The sequence below is a fragment of the Leptosomus discolor genome, chromosome 1, assembly GCF_034619465.1.
Source record: "Leptosomus discolor isolate bLepDis1 chromosome 1, bLepDis1.hap2, whole genome shotgun sequence".
NCBI classification, from domain to species: domain Eukaryota; kingdom Metazoa; phylum Chordata; class Aves; order Leptosomiformes; family Leptosomidae; genus Leptosomus; species Leptosomus discolor.
Window position 1 is genome coordinate 87,611,395 of NC_141391.1, and position 26,840 is coordinate 87,638,234.

The window sequence follows — 26,840 nt, forward strand, 5'->3', positions numbered from 1 at the left end:
GCTATGTATTGTGCAGAGTGAAATAAGGGTTTAGTTTTGAGCCCCATCCCCTGAGACATTAATAAAGTCCCATTTTTTTTATTTTTTTATTTTTTTTTTTTTACTGGGGATATCATCCACTTTGTTAAGGGGGGGTTGTACTTTCTTGCTCTAACTACCGAAATACCAGTGAGTTCTGATCCCAAATTAGATTAGTCCAACCTGATAGGTTGTCTTTGCCTCGTTACCCTATTTAATCACCAGTGAGTGCACGCTGTTCCTCAACTAGGAACAAGCTTCTTTGTGGCACTCTAATTAAAAGGAGAAAAAGTAGCTTATGGAGAGAATGTTTACTCAAGCGCTCAATATTTACCTGCTTTCTGTGAACTGGTTGGGGTAAAATAGGTTCCTCAGAAGTTCTTGAATGCTTAGTGTATGCAAATTATTTCACATTATCTGAGTGGATGCTATAAAAATGTTTGAATTATGATGATGAAAAAAACAGATTTGAGGCACTGTCTCAGACTACTCGTGCAGGAACTTCTATCTGTTCATCATCTGTCCCTCTTCCATATTTTTTTAAAAGAAGTGGGATAGCTAACAGAGTTGACACTTAAGTTTTCATCATTGAGTTTTATAGCTGAGCTGTTCACTGAGATGAGTGAGGCTATCAGAAAACCTTAGAGCCATTTTGCAGGCACACTTCAGAGCATTGATTATCAGTTTGAAAGTTATGTTTGCAGCATTGCCTACCAGAGACTTCAGATCTTTTAAAGCCTTCTGTAGCTTTCAAAGCAAAATAGAAGTGTTCATGGAAGATCATCCCAAGGCAATTTGTAATTCTGTTTTTTCTTGTAATAAGATGTTGCTATATTTGTAGTTGAAGAAATGTATTAAAAAAACCTGTAGAGTCTTTATGGAGATGACTGTGGTAAAGTTTTAGTTTGCTATTTCTAATTAGGGCCAGAATCATTTGGTCTGTTGTTCTTGAAGTGTATCAAAAAGCAATTTCCTATCCAGAGACAAATTCCTCATGGCATATAATATATTAAAAGTCCACAATTCTTTAAAAAAAAAAAAAAAAAAGAGAAAGAAGGCTTTTTTTTTTAAAGAGATATGCAAGTTATGTTTGGATGGTAATGGTTTGTGAAACACTTTAAAAATTCTTTCCCATGATGTCTTTTTCTTAGGGTATGTACATTAAATCAACATATGATGGTCTCCATGTAATTACTGGAACAACAGAAAATGTAAGTATTGTTAATACTGTATGTTCAGGCCTGGAAGCCTTTTTGACCTTACTTGTGGTTTATGCTTTCCCTTTGCTATAGACTACATTTTGCTTGCAAAAGTGTGTTAGTTGGCTGTTGAAGACCAATAGCATGTTGGACAGCAGAAACGCTTGTGCTTGTTTACCTCAGAATTGAAAGAGTTCCTCTCAGCTGAGGACCAGGAGAATCAGTTTTGATTTGTTCTTGCAAGACACCTAAAATGCTGCAGTTGATCAAGATAGGAAGTAGGTGTCTTGGAGTTACCTTGCTCTGTGAATAAAAGATAAATTTCTTATGTATAGGCTGATATGCTGGAGTTTGCTGCAGTATTACACAAATAGCTTTTACATTTTCCATCTCTCGAGCTTTACTTTTTAATAAATACATGCATGGAAATAAGGACATCCCTTCACATTGGCAAATAACCATATATTTCTGCATGAACTTCTGAGTAATGCCTATGGAAAGGAACACTTAATACCAGTGTTCTAATTCTCACTGAAGATAGTAAACAGCAAGCAAAACATAATCTTTTCAAAGATATATTATCTACTTTTCAAATGCCTTTGAAATACAACTGCCTTTCCTTGTACACCATATTTAGAGAACTGGCTGTCTGTTAGGAAGTGAGCAAAATGATCATTTTAGGGGGAAAGGCTTCTATCCATTATCTTCAATGAACACGGAACAAGCACTAAACAACACTGAACTGTTCCGTAATGGTTTAGGCAATTCCTTTCAAAGATTTTGATGGCATTTTCTCAAGTGAAGCTGTCAGAAATGTTTGTTTTATCCTGCTAGTGTGTCATACTGTGGAAAGTGCAAACTAGCTACGTGGTATTTACAGCTGCTGCATCTGATCTGCAGTGAGGTTCTGTTAATGTCTTAATAGAATAGGAGTGCTGTTTGCATCCATTCGTAGGAGCTGCAATCTGGTATCCTTTCTTCTTTCTGTTTTCTTCTGCTGTGGACAGGATATCCATGGGTTATACCCGATAGATCATGCCTGTTGTGGAACTTGTGTGAATGCCACCTGTCTCAGAATAAGGAAAATGTAATGAATTTCAACGTTGAAGTCAAAATTCTAGGGAGTCAGACCTACAGCTACAGATATCATCAGAAATTATTGAAGCTAAACAAACCCAACAGGACCATAGTTGAACTTAATCTAGAAAATATATGAAAGAAAAAGGATGGTTTTTACAGTTGGATTTTTCTCAGATAAAAAAAGGAACCGTTTCTCTTCATGACTTACTAATATTGGATTTAATTTCCCAGGGGCAAAGATAAAAATAAAATCTTGATGCATTCCCTCAAAACTCTTATATTTTGTGATTCATGAATATAATTTAAAGCCACATCAGGAAGCTTCAGTTGTGATGAATTTTCTGCTGTTGTTACTGACTCTTTCACTCACTGTAACACCTTGGAGGTGCTCACAGCAGACCAAGGAACTGCAGTCTGCTATCTAGGGAAAAAACTGTTGTGTGTTAAAACATTTGTGAAAATAAATAGCACTTTAGAGAAAGTAAGATGTCTTTTGCTTTTAAGCACACAGTTGCTAGCTGCTTCCTTTAAAAACAAACAAAAAAAAAAAACCCAAAAAAGCCAAAACAAAAAAAACCCAACGAAACAAGTATGATTCTGATAGATGGGAGGAGAAACATCTAAGCAGCATGGCCAGAGCAAGGTCATGATCTTGCAGATGTGATCTGACCTGTTCATGTTGACATGTTTACTCTTTGTGGTACAATTTAACTTCTAGGAAACGGTAGGAATCCAAATTCTCTTCCCTTGGTTGGTGAAACACTGGCACAGGCTGCCCAGAGAGGTGGTAGAAGCCCCATCCCTGGAAACATTCAAGGCCAGGTTGAAGAGGGCTCTGAGCAACCTGATCCAGCTAAAGGTGTCCCTGCTCACTGCAGGGGGTTGGACTAGGTGACCTTTAAAGGTCCCTTCAGCCCAAACAGTTTGATGATTCTGTGAAAATCTGGGGGCCTTTTTCTTTCCAACTGTGCTCCTCCAAATGAGACATTGGCAGACTTTTTGTCTTAAGCTTTCCTGAAAGATCACGGAGAAGCCCTTGTCTGTTTTGATAAACACAGTAGCATGGCAATGCTAGCCACATTTATGTAAAAGATTAGTCTTTGTAACCACAGTTTTTAAGCACAGTTCTGCTTTTTCTGTTTGCCATTTGAGGTGTTTGGTATCCAGCTACAAAGCCCATTAGAGTTTGGATCTTGTTGTTCACAAAGAGCCATCTTTCCCAACACATGAGCTCTGCAATTCAAAGCAGCTGAGCTCTAAAACTTGAACTGTGAGAGAGCAGGGTTCCTCACAGGTCACTGCCCCATAAGAGCTTATCTCTGGTAGTCCTGTAGCATTAGAGTAAGCTGAGCTTTCTGGTTCATGTCTTTTCTCTTTCATTTGGAAATAACAAATCTAAAGGGTGTATTGCTCCAGCAAGAGATTACAGCTTTCTTGTTGAGTAGCCCTTTTAGACCATGTTGGAGAGATTCTTTTAATTCATGAAAGAAACGTATTCTTCAAGTAGGGCTGTTTTGTAATTATTTTTTTTTTTTCCCAATAGAAAATAGTATTTTCTAAATTAATAGCATGCAGTGCATCTCCAGCAGGAGTATAACTTTGAAAAAGGTGCTCCCAGTTTCCCCACTTACTGTGCACAGGTTAAGTTTGCGGGGTGCCCTTAGAGCTCAGGGAAGGGAGGCCTTTCAGAAGAAATAACACCAAAATCTCCACTCTGGGCATGCAGCAGATGTGCTCCAGGTGGTCTAAACTGGTATTTCAGACAGTGTGGGTATAGTGGGGGAATGGAACACTGACAACATTTAGCCTAAAGGACAAAATTAAATCTATTCTGAAGAATAAATTGTAAATAGATTCTGAATAGCTTCTATGGTATTGGTATGTGAGCCTCCTCAACAGGTGTTTTCATCTGTTCAACTCTCTGTTGAACCAGATTACCAGCTAATGAACATATAGCTGTGATGTGACACACTTTGTTCTTCCTAGGAGGACTTCGTGAATGATCTTTTGCTTAATGGTCAGCTTATACATTTAAAAAAAGAAAGAGCTTATCAGTTCTCCTCCTTAAACAGTGATGATAAAAGATACTGTTTCATTACAGCGAGGTCTGTATTCTTTACTTGGGAGGAAAAGGCAATAAGGAATACGAGTTGCAATTTCTTCATAAGACCGCAGCCTTTGAGACTCCTTTATAAATTATTTTTACCTCACATTGCAGTGTGTTTGAGGCATAATTGCAATGAGGTATTTAAAGTAGGCTTTTCCAATTTGAAGATTCTCAGGACATACTTTACTGACTGGGAAAACCGCTACGCAAAATACCTGTTCAGTCACAGTTTAAGCTGCAAGTGCTGAGTCAATAGAAGAGAAAGCTTGTATCGTAATAAAGTCCTGTAGAGTTCGAGGGTAATGCCACAAGATTGACTTGCATTTACATTTTGGAAGTCTGAGGTGTAACTACATCTGAGCTGAAATAGCAGTATAGGAGGATTATAAAGATTGTTAGAGGTATGAATGAGTAAGTGTGAGTAGTGAAATGGCAGGCAGAAGACAGATCGTTAGAACATAATCACCAGTGTAAAAATTTTACCCCGAGTCACTCAGCCAACACCTTTATTGCTGAAGTAGTACCAAAAAGTCAAGATTGCTGTTCTTTATGTAAGTAAAATTACACTTTTACCAGCCCAGCTTGATTTAGGATGTTCTGAGCAATGTCTCCTAGGACTGAGTCATGAGTGACCCTTCTTTCAGCCTCATGTTTCTCTCGGATATCTTCCATTTAAACACTGTCCTTAACTTAGGCCATGAATTACGTGCAATTGTACTAGAAAGTCATGGCGTAGCTGTGGGACATATATTTTGAATGGGGATGTAGTACATAGGTTATTACAAGCAGTCCACATTTCAGGCCTGGAGCATGTTCTCTAGATGACCTGTTATATCACCTGAAAATTAATATAATTTCATTCCTTTCTGTAAAATTTATAGCAGCTTTCTGGAAACCTACTCCTGAGCAACTTGGGGTTTTGTTGGGGGTTTTTTTGTGGTGTTTTTTTTTTTTTTGTTTGTTTGTTTTTTTTCAAACTGTCAGTCTCACCTTCTACCTTTAAGTTGGTTAAGCACCTTCATAGGCTGGCAGCCACAGTATTTGCGAGAAAGATCAAAGCGTTGTCACTCTATGAAAAACTGAAGGAATTATTTTCCTCTAAACATAGGGGTATTTCCCTCAGGAAACAGTTGGTTGACCGTGAATAGAGAAGACAGAAGAAGGGAAAGTTTTGGGTGGATGTAACTTTATGGGGAAGGGTTGGGTTTTTTTGTTTGAATTTTTTTGTTACTGCTGAGGTGAGGTGTTTTTTTTTAGGCAAAAGCGAAGAACAAAACTACTTTCTTTTTGAAAGTGTGATCTCTGTAGGATTTTGATGCTGCTTGCATTTCTTTAACCATAATAATGACCCAGAAATTAAGTTACAATGTAACTTATATGGTCTTCCTAGCTGATACCTAACCTAATTCCTGTCCTTGTGTACTCTTTGAAGAACAGTAATTTACTGAGGTTCTCTGCAACATGTTGAAACGTTGTAGAATAAAAAGGCAACGTTGTCAAGTGGGTTTATGAGGAGTTGCCAATTAGTCTTGATAGGTTCGAAACTCAGCCAACAATTGGCTTTCAAGGCTTAAGAGATGTCAGGCAGATGAAAGCACTCTTTTGGAAGAATGAAATTAAAAAGAAATCTTTAGGACTTGGTTACCCTTTAATAAAAAAATATTCATACCTTTCTTAATACTTGATTGTATTGTGTGTGATAGTACAGACTATTTTTCTCCAACAACAATGAACTGATTTATTAAATATTTCCTTAATTCTTTATTTCACATTAGAATGTCATTATCAATCTAACCTGATTTAGCTTAGCAATCATACTGCTGAAAGAGAGATGATGACCAGTAAGAACTGTATTCTTTATCATCTCTTTTATTTTAAATTCAGTCACCTGCAGATCGGTGCAAGAAAATCCATGCTGGGGATGAAGTGATTCAAGTTAACCACCAAACTGTGGTATGTATAACTATGTTCTGTGTCAATTGGAGATAGAGGTGTCATGGCACATCAGCATGTGTAGAGAAGAAATGTGTAGAAAAATGTTGGTTTTATAAATCATTATTTATTTTAACATCTAAATTTTCCTTTTCTCTTCTGAAACCACATAGTTGTTGAGTTCTTAAGTTAAGCCCTGATCCTCTGAGTATCACTGGAGGTATCGAGTTAGACTAAATAGCTGTGGCTTGAAAGATAAGTTAGGGTGTTTTCTGCTTACCCATGATCTATTAATAAACAGTTGGGTTTAGTGTAATAAAAGGTTTGGGTTGAAGGGATGCAGGGAGTTGAAAATGTTGTGCCCTTGTGGGTTTAGGGTCAAGATTACTTCCTGGAAGCTGGAAAATGTACTAATTTCCAAACCTACTGGAAAGTGTAGAATGTGTTTTTTGAGAACAAAAGCATGTAAAATTCCCATAGTGTGCCTAGGGTGTTTAGCTTAATTTAGATACAGATTTTTAAACTTGGGAAGTTAAGATGAAACAAATCTTTCAGATATGATAGGCAAGAAAACTGATACCATGCAAATTGCTCTTTGTGTGAACAGATGCATGTTACTTCCTAGTGATTTTATTTAGGATTGGTGAGCTGTTAAAAGAAAACTACATTTTCTAAGGTAAGGCTTGGTACAGAAAAGAGCAGACTGTCAGTATAGAAAGCAACTCTTCTTTTTCTAAAGTATAATATTTCTTAAGAGTAGTGAAAGTCAATATATGGTATTAATTACATGTGTCCGTGCAATTAATTTGACTGACAAAAAAAGTCCTAGATTGCCATTATTAATACAGCAGTCATTTGTTAAAAGTGTGTTTTGTCATTCCCCGTGGGATTCTTCTTCATTGTACATAATGTCAGCTCCTCTGCACAAATTAGTGTAATATTTCAGTATACCCTTCAGCTAAGTTTGCTATCAAATATACTGTGGAACTTAACTGATGAGAAGCTATCTTTTGAGATGTGCAATGTAATTTGATAAATCTAGGCAGGTCAGGGTGAATTTTAATACTTTTTTTTTGGCCATATAGATTTTTTATAAGTATCATATCCTGTGATTGCTTACATGTACAGTTGATGACTAATTTTTTAAATTTTTCTGAACTTAATAGAGCTTATTTCATCAATTTAATACAAGAACATTTTAGAACATTATTATTTTTGGCTATCAAAATGTATACACATCTGAAGAAGCACAACAACAAGGATTCAGTCCTTATGCTAGCTAGTTTTTCCAGCAAATTCTAATGGTGCTGTATAGCAAAGTTGCCTTGTCAACTTGAAAATTTCCAGTCAACTAAGTATTTCTTCTAGTTTTCTAGGCACATCTACACTGCGTTTATTTGATGGAAAGATCAGATTCTTAATCCTAACACTAATAACAAAAACATGTTGACAAGCCTTAAGATGAGCTTTCTTGCCTAGATGAATGGAATTTTGAATGTAGGATTTGGGTGTTTTGGCTTTTGTATCAGTGAAACTAGGTATTTTGGGAGGTACAGAAAAAAGAGGTGATTGTAGTTCTAGGAAAAATGACCATAGGGAGCTAAGGCAAATTTAATTTAATTTTTCAGCACTAACATTTGGTGTAGAGAAGATATATAGTAATAGACTAAATCATACATTTATGTATGCTCTTGCTTTGTTGTATCAACAATATGATTAAAATAGTTGGCATCACTGATACAAATAACTTCCTTGTATTTCAATGTCACCTTTTCACAGTGAGAGTCAGCTAGCATTCTCTTAGAAATGTGATAGCACCTCCCATGTTACCTTTACAAAAGTGCATTTCATTTGCTTTCCAATTTATAGAGTATAAATATTCGATCTTTTCTGTAGATTTTGCAGCATTTTTTAAATCTTTTTATTTCTTTTGGCAAGAGTCAGTAGTTTTGTACTCTGGCCCCTGTCATAAGGAATTTACTGTCCAGTTTTAGGAGACTGTTTTTCTGGGGAGAAGGGGTATTAATCCTTGCAGTGATTCTTACTTCGGAGATAATTCTGAAGATATTACATTTTGTCTTTTCTGACTATTGAATTTTTTCACACTTCATATACTGCTCACCAGTTGAAAACACAGGATCTGTTTTTCAACTTGCTCCTTCTAAGTTATCATACAATATCACTTCTATTGACTATAGAAATAACTATGACTAATTTTTTTAAAGATCTGTCTCTAAACCTGTAGGGAAGTATTATTCAGATGTAACTGTTAATTAGGTGATGTCTTGTAATTGGAGAAGTAAAATCTAAAAAGACCTAACTTTTAAATTTAAATTTGTTTTAGAGTTCAAACTTTTTCTTCTGTTTTTTCTTCAGTTATTTCAGTGTATTTCTTTTGTCAAGCTGAAGTTAATACCTGGCTTTTAGTAGTTTATATTTCCAAGAATTAATATAAATATGGGAAAGAGAAGTTCCACACAATGATTTTAAAAATCCAGTTTGTTAGCTAACACTTTTTATAAGCATCACATTTTAATAATTATGAAAAGGCTATTCTTTCAGAAAGCCCACTGGCTTTCAATAGGCAGCATGACGGAATAGGAGAATAGTTAAGTGAATTATATTGATTTTTATTATACATGTTCTAATACTGGGTGTCAAATAGTTTTACATTCCCTATTGACATCCTCTGTTTGCTTGTAGTGATGCTTAATCTTCATAGCATTTCGTTTGGCAGTGAAATCAAAGGATTTCAAGTGATTACCCTGATCTTTTGCTATGTTGATAGAAAACATGCGTAACAGGATGTATTCCACTTGTTGCTGGCAGGACGTCTGGAATGTAAACATATCCTGAATTTTTAAAATAAAATAATAAGATTAAGCCTAAAGTCAGTGAAAAGTTAATGTTCAGAAAATTGTCCTTTAAATTGTGGTTTATTGAGGTTGGATAGCTATATGAATCTTCTGTGTCAGTTTTGCCTTACAGAATAGAATTTTTTTTTAAATAGCTCTGTAACTAAGAGGCATGACTCCTCCCATTAAAATTCGAAGGATTTAGTCACTGTATTCTCTTAAACTTCCCTGTAAATTCCATCCTGAAAGCCTAAATTCCTCTGAAAGACTGTCTGTCTGGAATATTTCCCATGTAAACAAACAAACAAACAAAAGTCATTCAGGCAATTCAGAATTTGCACTGCACTGCAGTGCTCATGTTTCTCATATATAATTCAAGAGTATATTTTGCCTCAAGATAGTCCTCCTTTTAACCAACTGAAAGTGCAGGAAACAATATTATTGCTTACATGAATTATTACTGTTCACAGTACTCTTTCTGGTTGCATCAGTGATAAAGCAGTAGAGAAAATACTCCAAGCAGAAAACAGGGAGGTATGGTGTAGGATTCTTGAATTATGGGCTGTTCTTGTGTAATCTCCTGTGTATAGTTTCTGTATTTTGGAGGCATTTTTGGCACGTTGCATATACTTCTAATACAAGTATGATATGACTTATGGATTTAGTGCAAGTATGGTATGACATGTGATAGACATGTGGATCCCCAAAATTTGTGTGTGTTGGTTAAAACTCATCAGAATGAGTTTTATGAGTCTATATATAAATATAGATGAAGGAAAAATATGTTTAATTTGGCAAAATAGGTGAATATGGTCAGTTACCAATCTGTTTCATGTAGAAGCTGGTATGTTCAATGTCTTTAACACCTATAAGTTACTTTTGAAATTGTTTTTTTTTTTTTTTTTAATCATATACTGTGTAGGTAGCACTTAGCTTTTATATGGCATGTTCCTTACTGTGGAAACTCCTGTGGGCTCTTGTGGGCCAAGCCAAGTCCACAGAAGTCAGTTGCTAGAATCCTTATTGTATTTACAGTACAAAAACTTTTAGGAGATTTTGCTAAAATTCCTCTGAGACATGATGGATACATTTACAAGATCATGCCTTGCTTTTCTTCTCAGGTAAAAACTTAAGGAGGGTATAATACCTTTCTGGATCCTTACCCTACATTAATCTTTGCTTAGAAAAAGTAAGGAACAGGTTTTAAGATTAACTGTACAATTAATGAGAAGAGTTCAGTCTCCACAGAACTTCTCATGGTTTGTGGGGAGCTGACAAGTTCCAGCTGATAGGAAATGCTGAACTTGGGGTGCATATGAATCTCTGGAGTGTATGCATTCAAAGTGCACTTTGCATGTGTTGTCTTGTTTTGGGAAAAACAAAGCAAAACACCTTTAAGTAGAAAAATGGTGTTTTCTGTTTACTCAGTTTTTCTGCCCTGTTTAACATGATCTATTTCAGATCCAGGCTAGGGTTTTTTGAACACAGATATTTCATTTAAGGCCTTATTAACTTGTCTTTGAAGAAAATAGTATTTCTAAAGAGACTCAGTGGGGGAATAGGCTGGAAGAGTATAAGGGAGTAACAGTCCAAGATTTTGACATTAGATATTTGACACCTTATATGACAACTTCCACTAACAGCATATTTCATTTAAAATAATATTTTTATTCTCTAATGATTCTTGACTTGAACAGTGCAGCAAGATCGTAAAAGTTCAAAACAAATATGGCTTGTGCTCAGCTTCCTTCTGTTGCTGTCATGCATGTACTTTTATGGAAGAGGAGATAGAGTAGCAGCTCCCAAATCATGATTTTAATTCTTTCCAAATCCTTGGGCTTCATCTGTTTAGAATGGATTAGTAAATGTTAACATGAATACTGAATTTTAAAGGTAGGTGGGATTTACATCTGAAAGCTTTTTAGGTCTATTCAGAAATGCTAATGGATGTCTTTATGGAAGTAACCTAGTTCTCTGCACGCGTCTGTCCTGAACTCTCTGTTAGGATATGAGGCCTGTACTTTGATTTTGGGAAATGTAGACTGTCCTCCAAATACCTTCTCAAATTTTCAGTTTAATTCTTTATTCTTTCTTTACAGTCTCCGTAAGTATTGTGTAGTTCTGATAATGGAACTAAATTCTCATGATCTTCTCAAAAGGAAAAATATTATTGTGGGTTTGCAGTTCCCTTTAACCTGGAATGTGTGTTGAGATTGTATGATGTTATTTATGATCTCTTTTCTACATAGATGTGCAAATACACAGAGAAATACATAATTTTATATCCCGTATGTCAGGGAAGTGTGATATTGCAGAAGTGAAATGTGTGAGGGGAGCTGATCTTTTGTTTCCCCATGGTGAGTGTAAATGTTTTTACATGAATATAAATGAAAAAGAGAAACAACTTGACAAATTTCATAAGTGCAGATGAATTATGTTATGCTTACCAAGAAATATTCCCCAGGAAGAAAGGATTCTCAGGTACTCTGAAGAAGAGGTAGAAGTTAGTCTTTTAAGGAGTTAGGAAAGTGTGCATGTGTATGTATGTAGATAGATTTCATTTTAGTTTTACACAAATATTTTTCAGTTTAAGTAAATATTTGGGAAAATGAAATTAATGGAAGTCGACAGCAGCAGCTCCATGGATAAAGTATCTCTGCTTTGAGAGCTGCCCCACTAGGGTTTGGAGTTTGGAGTTTGAATGGGCAAGGACTCCACTGCCATTTCTGCAACACAAATGCTGGATGCTGTTGTTTGTGCAATCTGTTTTGCATTGATCCCTTGGGCTTATTCGGAGTTGATGTGTAAAACACACACCGCTTTGATGAGCCCAGGCTTATTTTTGTGTAAATGGCATGCTGTGTTAGTGTGGCCATCCGCTTGCACTTCTGACTCTGGCACGACAAATCAGCTAACAAACAAGTCATTGTCGCATCTGTGTAAGAGCAGCATCAGCTTGGCCAGCCCACGCTGCTTCGTGTTTCTGCCAAACTTTAAATGATTTCCCTTTGTTCATTCCACATGAAATTTTCACGCTTAACTACACACCTGTGTTGCCAGTTGCAGCCGAAAGCCACACTGTGCTGCCTTTCAGCAGCTACCTGTCTCCTAGATGATAACAGAGCTTAACTATGTGAGTGCTCCTAGCTTAATTTAAAGTCAACCTGCTTGGCTTAGCTGAAAGCATTAAACCTGGTTGACTGTGCCCCAAAATGGAAAGGGAACACTGTCAGGGTCACTTGTAAGTCACAAGTGGTTGTGGAAACTGCTTCTTACTGCCTCAAGCTTTGTGAGTGGCAGGTTTGTTCCTGTGACCTGGGCACCAACATCCCACTTTCAGTGTGCTCTTTCATCTGTGCCCCAGAGCACCTGATCCTGACCCTACTGCTGCAGTTATGGTGCACTACAGTACCTGAGGAATAAATGCTGGGCATGTTAAGCCACATCTGTGGGATTGATATGCCATTGATGAAGCTGTGTAACAGTCAAGCACTGAGAGGTTCAAAGTGCTAAGGAGTCCTTTTAGGAAGTAATAGAAGAAACTGGAGCAGCAGGAGATGTCCATCCTCTTGTATGACTAGGACGTGGGTTCAGTGGCCATCCACTGTGTTTCTAGAAGTATTCCCTGCCAGCTGATTGTGGTCTTGGTCACCTGTTGCTTACTGAAAAGCACAGACTTTTTTCTATCCTGGCTGTACCCCAGCATGGACAACTCTGTTATCATTGAGCCCTGGTAGTTCACTCGTGTGATTAGATGAACATAGATGAATAACCATTCACCAGACTATTGAGTTCTTCCATTATTTTTCTTCGGGGAAAATAACAAGTTCTTTTGTAATTGATGACATAGACTGCTCTGTATAGCACTGACTACAGTTTGGAGATAAACACCTGGGCTGACTTTGAAGGCCCCAATATCTGTTTTAGAAGCTGTGTGATTGTAGTAAGAATTCTGCTGCAGTACCTGTTGCTTTTTCTGTGGATGTCATCAGTGGGCCTTCATAGTTTCACCACTGGTGATAGCCAAATTACTGAGTCTGTAACCAAATTAAATATTTTTATACAAGCTGTACTTATGACCATACTCCTGAGGGTGTATCTGCTAAGAACTGCTGCAGTATTCTGTGGAGTATTCTTGAGATCTAATTGTTAAATTCATCTTTCTGCACAGAACATACTGGGAGATGATGCATTTTAAGTTATTTATTTTGTACAGTTGTTCTATGTTTTGCCTTTTTTCCCATATGGTAGTTTTTCTACAGAAAAAAAAGTCCTCTAAGAGATGCTCTAAATGGTATTAATAGTTCCAACAGAACTATTCAAAGACAATGTGCTGCCAAAACGTTTTTGCATGTATTCCTGATAAAAATTATTTTCATACTCTGATAGTAGTTGCTACTGATTAATGATCTTGGTACAATTTGTACAACTTGTATTTGCAGGCCACTTATATTACATTATTAACAGTATGTTCTCTGTAAATTCTGCAGTTAAAATAATTCTTTCAAAATTTCTTAGTCTCTAATGTGTGAAATATATGATTAGAGCATATGTCTTATGCCCAGGTAGCAGATAATTAGTAGAATTGAAGTTTTCTGTTGTTAACTATGTTGATGCCTATAGAAAAGAATACCGATTATATTACTGTCTTTGTCTCATAAGAACAGGTTAAAAGGCTTACCCTTAGTCTAAGTTCAGGCATGTGTATTTGGAATGGAAGACAGGTATTATCCTGCTGCTAAGAATCTTTCTTTTAACTGAGACTGCAGAAAATTGAAGTATACTGCAGAGAGGGGGAGGAAAGATAAGGAGAGATGTCTTCAAAGTTGTGCAAATTAATTGCCTGATACAAAGTTGTGTGGAGCCTGGACAATGTAGGAGTTAGGATTCAATAGTTATGAATACATCTGTGCTTTGTGCAGGTAGCAGCTGAGTAAATTACACAGCTGATCTTCAGGTTCCAGCTTGATCTTCTGTTGCATAATTCTTTATGTTATTCTGATGAAGTTAGGAGGTAATTGTGAGGAAGCGTAAGGTGGTGATAGTTGTTGTAAAAGTAGATCAAAACAGTAAGAAAAGCAAGTTAATGCTGTGTCATGAGGGAGGAAAAATTAAAGCAGGAAAATTCTGTGCCCGATTTCAGTCGATGTACTCTGAATATGTACATTTTTATTAGAAAGCACTAGTTACTGGCTTAGAACCCCTCAGTGGCTTGAACACTGTAGATAGTCTATGGGTGGTTATTTTAATAGCAGTAAAATGGAACAAAAAAAAGAAAAGAACTCTCATAGCTAAATAATTACTTCTTTATTATGATGATTTCTTTTAACTCCCTATCCCCATCCTTCCTTTAGCTAAGTGATGCTACAAACATTTTCAGCTCAGTTAAAGGCATTTTGGTTTTGGTTTATTTTTTTTCAGTTTGCTTAGTTATTAGTGTCCTTTAAGGATTTTTTTTTTTTTTTTTAATTTCTTTGTACATATGTTAATTTATTTTCACTGAATTTAGTCTCAAATGTCTGTTTCAAGCACAGGAGCACTATTTAGCTGCAGGGCAGCTGGGGATCTCAGGTAGTTTGTTTATACATTGAATTTTTTCACTGTATAGAGGGGGGGTATCAAAGGCTGTTGGAGTTACTGACTCATGGAATTGTTGTAAAGTACTAAGATGTGATAATATAAATTTAATCTGAAAAAAATTTGTATGTTTGTGTATGCATGTATGTTTATATATATATTTATTATTTTAATTCCAAGACAGTAGTTTTGGGAATTTAAATGTGAAAATATACAACGTGCACACACGCACAGGTACACATATGCCTCAAATCCCCATTGTGAGATGGAGCAGATAGCAGCACAGATCAGTTACTGGAAGGCAAACCTGGCTGTGGTGGGTTAATACTTCAGGGTCACTCCCAAGGACCACGTTCCTTATGCCGTGTGAAATATGGAGAACTTGGCTATTGCCTTCCCCCAAGGACGGATGAGGCCACCCACATCCATACTGCAGCTTAATCTGTGAGAGACTGGGGTGCAATCCAGTCTGCCTAAATGCTGCCTGAGCCTTCAGCTTGTACCGCCAACTCTCTGCACCTGCTTAGACATTTGTCAGCACTTCAGTTCCTTTAGTGCTCACCTGTGGCCACCAAGGGATGCTGAAATGTCTTTTCTCAGGCGGTGGAGGTCTGTCTCTTGCCAGGAGCCCCACTGAAAAGGAGATAGGCACCTGGGCTCTCCATATGTTTCCTGGAAGCTCCTGAAAATGAGGCCAAGTGAGGACTCTGGTGGCAGCACCTTTATTCATAATAGTTTAATGTCTGTGCCCTTGCTGAAGCAGGGATAGGGCCTGCTCATTATAACGTGGCTTTTGGACCCTGTTCCCTGCAGTGTAGTTTGTATTGCATTTATATAACACAAAATGTGGTCACGGGGAATTGGGACCAGAACCCTCGTTTACCTGCTCCCAGTGTAGGGACCTGATAGTTTCTTGCCTGTTGTATGACTGGGCTTTGTACTCGTGTATTCCCCTCAGCGATGTGCTTTGCCTTCAGAGAAGACCTTTAACCTGAAATTATGCACATCTTGGTGCTTGAGACACCCTGCTAGGGTTTGAAAAACTTGAGTTTAGTCCCTCTGAGGCTTAATAATGCTGAGATCCGCATTCCACAAGTGGATGGAAGGCTGGATGAAAACCCTTCAAATTGCCAGTACCTGTCCCTTCTGGTTATCTGTACTCCTGGTAGGAGAGATGCCTCACAGTCGTAGTGCTGGGGCAGCCAGTCACTGTGGGGAACAGCAGGTACCTGACTGAGGGCGGATGCTTCAAACTTCAGAGGTACACCAAAACTGAAGGAAGTGAATTCCACCCCATTTTTTAGAGCCACAGCCTGAAATAGGGAAATGAGACCCTTTTTCCTCAAAAATTGTGTCTAGTCAGTGACCTTACATCTGTGAAATACGATATAATCAAACCCATAAAGTTGGAGTCTTTGCTGTTGCCAACAAATATACTCGTTTATTTGTTCTAGGATGTTGCTAGCAATGACTCAAAAGCAAAACAGTGAGGTAGCTCTGAACTGAAGGTTGATTGTATCAGTGAAAAATGAAAGGTAAGCATTGTTATTAAATGGTGTCCAAGCTTCAATACGGAACTGATTCTGTGTCCCTGGATAATTCAAATTTCGGTTCCCCCATGGACAGAACAGACACTTGTCTGCATTACCAAGGTGCTCTGTAGTCATGTTGCTAATATTTGTGAACTTTGTTGAATTATGGTGGAACTGAGCTGTGCAAGTACCTAAAAGGAGCAAGGTAATAAGATCAGTCAGAAATTATGCTCTGGAACCAGATACATTTTCTGACAGGAAAATGTCATTAGAGCAGCTTAATGAGAGGTGGTAACTTCTGTATTGAACTCTCAGTTTGGGTTCTAAGTGTTTATTTTTGGGAAAGTTTCTTAGTTGTGAGCTTTAGTAGCCAAAAATGAATATGAAAATTACTTATTTCATAGTTTGGTGGTAGTAAACAGAAGTTTTAGTGAAACATCAGGATTTCCTCAAGTAAAAGATGTGATTTCCTTCAATGTACTTTACATGCAAATTGTGTTGTGACTTTGGCCAACAATACAGTGCAGTGTGATCAGTGACACTCTAAGAATGCACAGAACGTACTTTAACATTGGATTAAAATAGCATTTATTTAAATAATATAGCTAAGATACTCTTTAATTAGAATTGCAGCATATGCAATCACAATCTTATTAACCTCTCTTCTTTGAGAGAAAACTGTTATATAAGCATGGACGTTCATTATCGTACTAGCTTAAGAAGCTGGATAAATCCCTGACAGGCATCTGCTACTCTCCTGACACTGCTTCTCCTACTGTGTGCAGATACAGCTTTCATCTCTGTGGTGGTCCATGTTGTAAACATCCTTCTGTGGTTTCTTCATCCAACAATGTTTTCTGGAGGTGGAAGACCTATGGCCTTCCATTATTTTTTAGCCTTTTCAGGAATCTGCAGCTGGGGGAAGGGAAGATGATGCTTGCTACTAAAATATTTGTTTCATAGGGCTGCCAGCTGACCATCCTCATTTCTGGCCAGTGTTCATGGAAATCAGTCTGTTAATTTAACAGCATGATGCCAGATAGTTTCTTGTCAGGTTCTGATTTGCTTAATAATGTGCTAGGTTTGACAGACAGTGATTTGAACTGCAGTGTTATGGTTTTTTTCTTATGCACTAATTTTTATTTATAAAATGCAAGATGGGTGATAGATATGGAATTTCTTGAAAAAACCACCCATTTCTTAAGGTGAAAACACTTTCCTCCTAGAAACTCTTATTTTTTAAGCTGAAAAATGAATAAAAGCTTGAAGCTTCAAATGGCTGATAAGTCAAATAGCTCTGGCTGCATGCCACTTACAACAGGCAACATTGAAAGAATTTTTATTATCTCCCTATTCCAATAACTTTTTAAAATTAAACACTATAGTGGATTTTGTGTATTGGCTTAGCTAGAAAATAGCACATGGCTTTGCAAGGTATATTTAGCAGGAAGATACTACTTTTCCTTCAAAAGTGTAAAGATATTACTACTTTTCCCTATTACAAATCTGCAAGTTAGGAAAGAATTAATGTAACTGGTGGTGGGGGAAAACAGTTTTCTTTTTGTGAAAGCCGAAGGCTTTCATTAACTTTTGTGGGACTCTGGTGACCCTTTGAACAGGAATACACGGGTAAAAATATGTACTTTGTTCTATTTATCATTTGACAATAATTCCAGCCTCTAGATGATGTAATTTCAGTCTGTATTAGATTTATGCGCTGCTTTTAAATGATGCAGCTTTTCCATGGTTTCTTTGATTTATATGTGCTAGGTTTTTCAGACTGTAGGTGATTTAGTACTGGATCTTGTAGCATCCTAAAAATTCTTGGTTTAGGTCCATCCAATTGTATTTGAGCTTCCTTCATGTTAGTATTTTACAGAGCTCCTCTCTGGCTCATAATGCACAACACCACTGACAGAAATCATGAATGAGCACAGGGACTTTGGGAATACGGTCATGGGTGTGGCTGTGTAAAAAAAAAAAAAAATTAAAAAAAAAAAATCAATGAATGGTCATGAAAGCTTACTTTCAGAAACAAGGAAGGTTAGTACCAATTTTCCAAGCTTGTCATAAAGAGGGCAGTAGATTCATCTGGGAATAAAAAAGGTTTTTACTTTAAAAGCAACTTTTTAATAGTTTAAAATATTAAAGGTCTTGGCAATTTAGAATAGGAATTCAAAATAAAACTAGTTCCATTTCAGGCCATTGTAACATTGTCACATTGTCATCCAGATATGCTTTCTACAAGCCAAAGAAACATTGGAGTCTTTTAAAATATGTCTCATCTTGCTCAGGGCCATCATCTTTCCCAGGAGGTGGCTGGGGGAGCAGACCTCTAACAGCACCCCCTGCTAAAGCTTTCTACTCTTTGGGATAATGGGTGCTGGGATATTCCAGGTGGTGGAGAAGCCAGTGGGAGGTGAGGCAGGGTAGATGAGGAGGATGTGGCAGAGCTGGGTGCAGTTGCACAGGGCTCCTGCATGCCCATCTTGCCCCACTGAAGCAACCTGGGTGGGCCTGAGTGTCTCCGGAGCACTCTGGTGAGGCTTCCCAGCCTGACCAGAACCTCTGGGCGTCTAAGTGGCGGGATGAGATGAGAAATTTGGAGGTGGCCTGATGGTGATCTTGCAGACACCCAGCCCACAGGTTTGCTTCTCCTGGCACAGAGCATTGCCCTCCCCTTTGGGAAAGTGATGTCCCTTCTTGCACCATCCCCCAGGAGCACTGTTCATCTCACCTTGGGGTATTGGTCCATAGGTGGCATGGACATGTGCTACCCTGTCTATCCCTCTTTTACCTTGGCAGTAGACGGCTTCAGCAAAGGTGCTATAATCTCCTTGACAGAAACAGGTCAGCAGGACCCCTCAGGGCACCCCTGTGGTGCTCCCTCGCTCTCCTCTACCTCTTCCCTTGTCCCCCTGTCTTTGCATGCCATGGTCACCTTTCCTTGCTGCTCCTCGAGCCCGTAGTCCTCTTCCTCCTTCCTCACCAAAAAAACTCTGTGGCCTGTCCTGCTCCAAGCTCTGCCTCTCTACAAGGTGCCCTGTGCTCCCTTGGGCACTCAGGCCTGCACCCATGCAGCGGGCATGCTTCCTCCCTGCCTTCCACCCCAGGCTTCCAGTATCACCCAGGGACTGGTTGTGTTGTGCCTGTGCATCGCGCCTGACCCGTGGGCTGCCCTTGGCCCGCCCTGCACTTGGCTGTGAGCTGCTCTGGCAGCCGGGAATGATTCAGGCACTGCGCAGCAAAACCTGATGCTGGGCTTAGGCTACTGCTAAAGAGACCTCTCCTGACTACTGCTTGTTAATGGCACTTGGTTTAACAACGTAAATCTATTTTAGAGCAATCAAGAGTAACTTGCTTGGTCCTTAAAAATGAGTGCCTGGTCAGCAGAGTGCACTGTTTTAAAAATAATTGCTTGGGTTGTTTTTATGTAAAGTTTTCTGCTGTTATAGTTCTTTTATTTATCTATTGAATTTTCAAACCAGTAACGAAAGTTTCTTATTACTGTCCATTTTTGCACTACATGGGCAAAAGGATATGGTAGGGACTTTGAAAGCTCTGCCCAAAAACTTGATGATTAGAAGTTGAGATTTGATAACTGTGGTGGTAGTGAGAAAGGGGAAGATCCTGAGGAGAGATTAGAGAGAATAAATTCTAATCACACTTAAAAGAAAGTGTAGATTACATACCACTGAAGTGGATTAATAGAAGAATTTTCGGTTCCGGATATATTCACTGCATTTTCCTCCTTCTGACCTCTTTAAATAAGATTGCTTCTGTTTAGTCTGTGTCAATGTGAATTTTGATGGGATCTAATCTATGTGGGAACTGAAAAGCACGCCTCCTATGTGGACATATTTATTGTTGACAACGTCTTATGTAACTTGTTCTTCTTAGGCCTATTTAGTTGTTTCTCTTCAAAAGATGAGAAGCAACCAAGGACTGTCTGAAACGGCCAGAAAACCTCTGTTAGGGAACTAAGTAAAAGCAGAGGATGAACTCCATTTGAAATTTGTAGTAAACTCACAATTTTCCTGTGAAAAAATAAGTTAAATTGTTTATATTCATGAGCTTCTAAATTAAATACATCAGATTTAGTGCTTTGAAGTGATTTTTTTTCTTTAATCCCCCTAACTGTCATGAAGAGACTAGATAATCTCCCATTTATTGCAATGTAAGGCATAGTTGAAATACACAATACAGTTTATATCTGCAAAGTATGAAAGTGCATTTAAAATAGTTTTTAAACTGCTAGCATAACCAAACCCCTCCAATTTTATTTATATTCCTCTGGCTATTTCAGTGAGAAACAGATGGCTTTAAAGCACAGCTTTCGCGTGCAGCGTCCTACCAATTTAAATGGCAAGAATTTTACATCCTGATTCCGTAACTGGGGCCCCATCATGTTCTCCTCAAGGCTCCCTGTGCTGCTTTATTTGGCAGAAGGATTCCTCTCCAGAAACCTGTCTTCAGTCGTTACATTAGGGAACTAAAGTGTACAGTAGCTTATGTACAGAGATACCTTATGTGAACTGTAGGCCTTTAATTCCTCCTTTTGGGTAGCAATTGAAACCTTGCATGTGCCCATGGTGACCTTATGGAACTATGGGATATATATTGTTTCTAAGCAGTGGTGGAAGTCTCTCAGAGTACGGCAAAAGTATGGTAAATGGCAAGGTATTTTTTTTTTTTTATAAAATCGTAATATTAAAACACAAAGCTTGGACTTACAAAGACATGGTTTAGATACTGTTGAAACAGAATGGAGACTTCACCGGGATGTGGGAATTGAGCTGAAGTTGAATGTGTTCATGTTGCATTTTCTTCAAAGGATAATAATAATGTACATTGGGCTGAAAATAAGAATTCCAGCGTGCTTGGAAGTCTTCTGTGGAAGCTGGAAAATATTCCATAGAGATGAATGTCGTTAACACTCTGTTTCATTGTTTACAATAAATAATATTACTGTAGAAATGCATCCTGTATATAATGGACTTTGCTGTGGTGAAAACAGGAGAGATGGGTTCACAGTAGCTGAGGAAGAGTTGAGAGGATTGAACCATGTCTGTGATTCAGGGTCGTTGGTCAGCATTAGTGTTGGCTTCAGTGGCATGCTCATATGGGAGTATCAGCTCTTAGGCAAAGTGAGTTTCAGTGTAGTAGGGAATAAGATAAAAATAAGTAGCAACAACCTACATGTCATTAACTTGCTTAAACGTAGGTAACAAATACATATTTCTGTCATACTGCACTATACCAACGATAAGGAACATCTGCATCCTCTTTGTTCGCATTGCCTATTTTTTCAAATATATTCACGTGGTATAAAGTAACTTTTTCACAATGATGTTACCTTATCACTTCAGAATTCTAGATGTTTTTTTCAGTAAGAATTTCACTTTGCAATTGGATTATTCTCTTCTTAACTTTGTTCTTGTACAAGTTGTGAAAGCAGGAAGGTATTTGTAACTGTGATCCCTTAGACATCAGGAAAATTTATTTGTTTAGAGGGAGGGAGAGAGAAAAAGGTAGAAAAGCTGTCAAGTTTACAGAAATCATTGCTTAGAAAGTGATCTTACAGGCCAAGATTTTCAAGGGATGTATGATTCTATGTGTTGCCACTCTAGGTGCAGAACTTGAAAATGCAAGGATTTACTATCTTAAGGCATTTTAAGATAGGTACTTAAAATCAGGCATTATTTTGACTGAAAACCATTGTCATGAGTTGTACTGTTTTGATATTTGAAGTGCTTTTTTCAAAAATGCAAAGTAAATGAATCAGAATGTTCTATCCTGCGTTTATAAATAAAGTCTTGTTGATTTCTGTGTTAGTCAGCTTCTTAATTTTAGAATATTTCAAAATGCTGTAGTTCAGTTAGGAAAATTTTACTTTGGGCTAATACTCTAGTAGTGGCTAGACTACATTCTGTCATTAATTTACTGTATTTGTTTCTGAAATCATCATGAAAGAAGTACTATTTAAAAAAAAAGGCCTTGTGATTCTGGTTTTATTTTTATAGCAGTGTGAAGAGTAGAAGATTTTCCTGAACTGGTTTGTGCTTGCATAAGCTGCTAGTAGTAGAAGTAGTATAACTACATGTGGTTAGTGGACTTTAAATAGAAACCATGGAGTACAAAATGCTCAGTTTTTAATTGAACTGTCAATGCAGAAGCCAGGGCTTTTTAACTGTCCAGTGTCTAAAGTCTATGTACCAGAGCTAATTTTGAAAACACTTTGAGAATTAATTGTGCATTTCCAGTGGAGTAACAGTAGTTTATTAATTCTAAAACCTGAAGTGATGCATATCCATCTTAATGCATTATAATAATTATTTTAGTTGACGTGATTTTTATGCAGTAATTTATTTTTGACATTCTAGAGTTAATCTTCTTTTATATATATATATATATATATTAAAAAAACCAAACCACACTCCTATTATGTTATTTTACTAATCTTATTTAAAAAGGGAACATTACATATTGAATACTGTACCTCAATTTTATTGTAATAATTTTACTGGTTACCAGGTGGGGTGGCAGTTGAAAAATTTGGTGAATGCACTACGAGAGGATCCGAGTGGTGTTATCTTAACTTTGAAAAAGCGACCTCAGAGCATGCTTACCTCAGCACCAGCTTTACTGAAAAATATGAGATGGAAGCCCCTTGCTCTGCAGGTAATGAAGCTTAATCATAAGTCATACACCATCATTTTAACTATAGATTATCTCAATGATTCTTTATTGTGCTTCATCTCAGCAGCATATGGATTTACTCTTGTATACTTTGAAAAATTGTTTCTGAAATGATTTCTCTGCAGTTTGTTCTCATAGGCTCAATTAAATTAAATCTGTTAGCAGAACTTTTCAAAGTTAAGAAGTAATTGTCTCAGTGTTTTACAATGCAAAAAAGTAGTCTCGGATAACTTTTCTAGCCAAGGGGAAACAAGTATACTTCAGAAACTGATACATTTTGGTTTGATTTCTTGTTAAGCTCTCAGTGCAGTATATCCTCAAAGAAAGAGGGGAGGAAAAGATCTTGAGTTCTCAGTTCGATCAGTCATGGAGTTGTAGGAAAATTTATAAGATGATTTTATTCAATAAACCACTTGACCATCAAAATTTCCTCATATAAATAAAGTCATATTTGTGTCAAAGTTGTCCTTGAGATTGAACCCGTGCACATAAGGAGGTGTAGCACAGAATGTCTGGCTGGCCTTTAATTTTAGTAAGCCTGCAATGTGCTGGAAACCATGGAATGGTTTCATTAAAGCTTTCATGTTTCACTCCGGGATAAAATGTCACTGTGATGGATTACTCTGGGAAATAAAAGTTATGTCCAAACTGATGAAAGCACGTAACCAACAGATGGAACTGACAAATAACCCCTTTTCTCATTCAGTTCAGATAGAACAATGTTTAGAAATTTGTTTTCTTTGCATAGAGAATGCATTCTTTGGGACATTTTTATTATCATGATGAAAAGTCTTAATTTAAAAGGAAGTACATTTAAGAGAGAAAAGACTTCTGCAAAGTCTGGGCAAAAGGATAATGGGATATGGAAATGCCACTGCCTGTAGCTGTGGTCTTTGCTGTTTAAAATATTAAGAGATTCATAAAAAGATCTAATACCATGAAGAACTTCTTTCAAATATGTGTGTATATATATATATATTAAAATTATTTTATAATGGTTAAATGCATTTTTGTCTTTGAAACTAAGTAAGTTTTTAAATGATTGAGATGTCTTGGTCTTTCGGATATAAAGAACTGATTAGACACGTGACAAAAAACTTTCAACTAAAAATATCTTATTAGTGTCTAAACATAAAATTGCAAATCTGTATGCATGATATGAGTGTATGAATGTCTGTACTTGAAGGCTGCACTTTCATCATAGCTTTAGTCAGAATATAAATACAAATGAAAAATGCATGTCATTACTTTAAATCGGGTCAATTGGTCTAAGTCCTCTTTGGGTGAGTTTGGTATTTCTTTGGGTGAATTGGATTGCTCTCCTAAATATTCCTTTTTGCTTCAGTTTATTATTTGCAGCTAGAATAATTAAACTGAAGATCCCAGAACAGAATTTTCTGACATGGGCCATCAATGCAGACAATAGCAAATAAGCAATTCATTCAAGACAGACTACTCCAAAAGGGTGGGAAGAAATTGGACAGAAACCAGTGTCCACCATTTAAACTAAATACAGTAGGAAAGTGAGGATTCCTGTGGTCCTTTTACAGTGAATGCAGTCATGAGCCAAAGTTGTGGACGAGCTTGAAACTCCGTACTCGCTTCCAGAAGCAAAAATCCAGTCATCTTTTACTGTGCTTTATTTGACTCTGATTTACATCTCAGCATCCTTAGTTCAATACAGATACTAGGATGTCATTCAGCTGAACTAACTTTAGATATCTGATATGTAAATATCTACATTTCAGGTTTGTCATTTTTACTCCCTTTGGCCAGCAGACATGCATAAAAGTTACTGATTCATTCATCTTGGCCTATTTTAGACTGATCTACCTTATGATGAGGTGAATTGGGCCGTGCACATGCCTCCTTCTCTCTATTTGATGATAAAGGGAGTCTGGATAGCTAGCTCAAACGTAGATTGTCTGTGTTAGATAAAATGAGACTGACTCTAGATAGAAGTTTTCTGTAATCTTACAGGTTTGGGGAGGGGGGGTAATGGGAGTATTGGTTTTGGTGTGGGTTTTTTGCTGATACCATAGAAAATACAAATATTTTTAAATCTAATATGGGTACAAATAGGAATACTGTTAAACATTAGAGGTATAATTCTGGTATCACAATAATATTGTTCTGATTTTATGAAACATGACATTAGGAAAAGGCCAGACCCTCATTCAACACTTGTGTGCAGTGTGCATATGTGTGTCTGTTGTAATTCACGATTTTAGTGGGGTAAACAAGTTTTCTCAAGTAGACTGAGTGTCGAAAAGCTCCAGGGCGAAGACAAACTTCAGAAGCTGCATAATATGGAGATTTCTGTTGTTAATTTATGCAGATCAGAGGTGAACAGATGTTAGTCAGCTGATGTTAAAGTTTATATGTAGCCTAATTGTGAAATTGGTATGGTATGTTTGATTAATAACAACCAGCAAAAGCAGTCGAAGTGCAGTGTAATTTTTTTATAGCCATTAAAAATTACGCTTGTTTAACAGAATTTACTTCAAAAATTTCTGAAAAAAAAAAAAAACACTTCAGAAAAACTGTAAATTTTGTAATTTCAATTTGCCCTATGGCTGTTCTGAAGTTTCTTATGTTCCTGGTTCATGTAAGGGTGCTATTCTTTAATAGGAGCTTGGGAGGTAGTGTGAGAGAAGAGAAGGAAAGTGATAGCAAGTGGCAAAAAAACAGGGAAAATCAGTAATTCCATCACCTTGGGAAGCAGGAGAAATAATGATAACTTGTTTTCCTATATCAGAATTTCATGAAATAATTGAGAATGTTATAACTGTGCTGTCATCCCAGAGCTAAGTTAATTGAACCATATGTATTATTCAACAGACACAAGCTATAAGGAAATTATGACTCAGTAATAATTCTGTTAAAGTACAAAATATGAGCAAAATATTCAAAAGACTCCAGAGTAAGATATGGGGATGACATTCTGATAAAATGGGAATTAGGATCTGCAAACTGGCTGCTGTGGTTGTTTTCTGGTTCTGCAAACCGAGTGAACAGAGGAAAATTGTGGTGTTGCATCGTAATCAAATTGCAATGAGAGAGTTGGGAAGGTGGAAGTTTCTCCTGACGTAAGGAGGCTGACACAAAAGCAGAGACTGATTTTTTTTTTTTTTTTTTGTGTGCACCCCACCAATGAATATATTTAACACTTGCTGCAGCGAATGTAGAAGGTAAATATTTCAGTGAATTAAATTAAGAGACTCATTTGCATTGAGATTTACATTGGGATGTTTTAATTGAGAGCCTTCAAAACTTAATTTTAGCTGGAAGTGAATAATGTTGAGGCATTATTGGTAAATTGCGTTCTGCTTATTTAGTTAATAATTGTATGTGAGAACATGAAGTTTGCCATTTGCAGCTACATGAAAAACTAGACTTAATGGAGAGATACTAAGTATGCCTGTAAGCTGGGAAAGTGCTAGATGAATCTTCCAGTTCAGGTACTACCAGTGTATCAAGCAGTTCGGTGTGTGAGTGACAGGACATCCTGTCATTTTGATAATGAAATTTTTAACAGCTTGCTGTCCACTGTTAGTGATCTAGATTAGCCATATGCTAGCCAAATGTTCATTGTCTCAGAGTGTGGAAAACACTTTTAGATCATACAGATATTAACTGGTTACTAATTGGCATAAATACTTCTTAGAATGTTCAGTGGTTTACTTTGAGCAGCTCTGCCTTCCCATCGCAGTCTTGCCGTGAATTAGGAGTTCAATGTGGTCTACATAATTGATGAATTCTTCGGGTTTTTTTTTCCTTTTAGCAGAAATGTGATATATTTATTCTTTTCACCAGTGTTCTGATCCTTAGAATAAATATG

At 37.2% G+C, this 26,840-nt stretch overlaps 1 protein-coding gene across 5 annotated transcripts in view; it reads left to right on the plus strand.

Moving 5' to 3' along the window:
- CNKSR2 (connector enhancer of kinase suppressor of Ras 2) overlaps positions 1 to 26,840 on the plus strand; it is a 214,524-nt gene that overhangs the window by 92,218 nt on the left and 95,466 nt on the right. For 3 of the 5 annotated variants that reach the window (XM_086466800.1, XM_086466730.1, XM_086466873.1), the window contains exons 7-9: positions 1,170 to 1,229; positions 6,289 to 6,357; positions 22,835 to 22,981. In XM_086466800.1, coding sequence (XP_086322926.1) covers positions 1,170 to 1,229; positions 6,289 to 6,357; positions 22,835 to 22,981 — 276 coding nt within the window. The remainder of the gene's footprint in view (positions 1 to 1,169; positions 1,230 to 6,288; positions 6,358 to 22,834; positions 22,982 to 26,840) is intronic. The other 2 variants (XM_086466939.1, XM_086467011.1) reach the window with 1 other exon arrangement.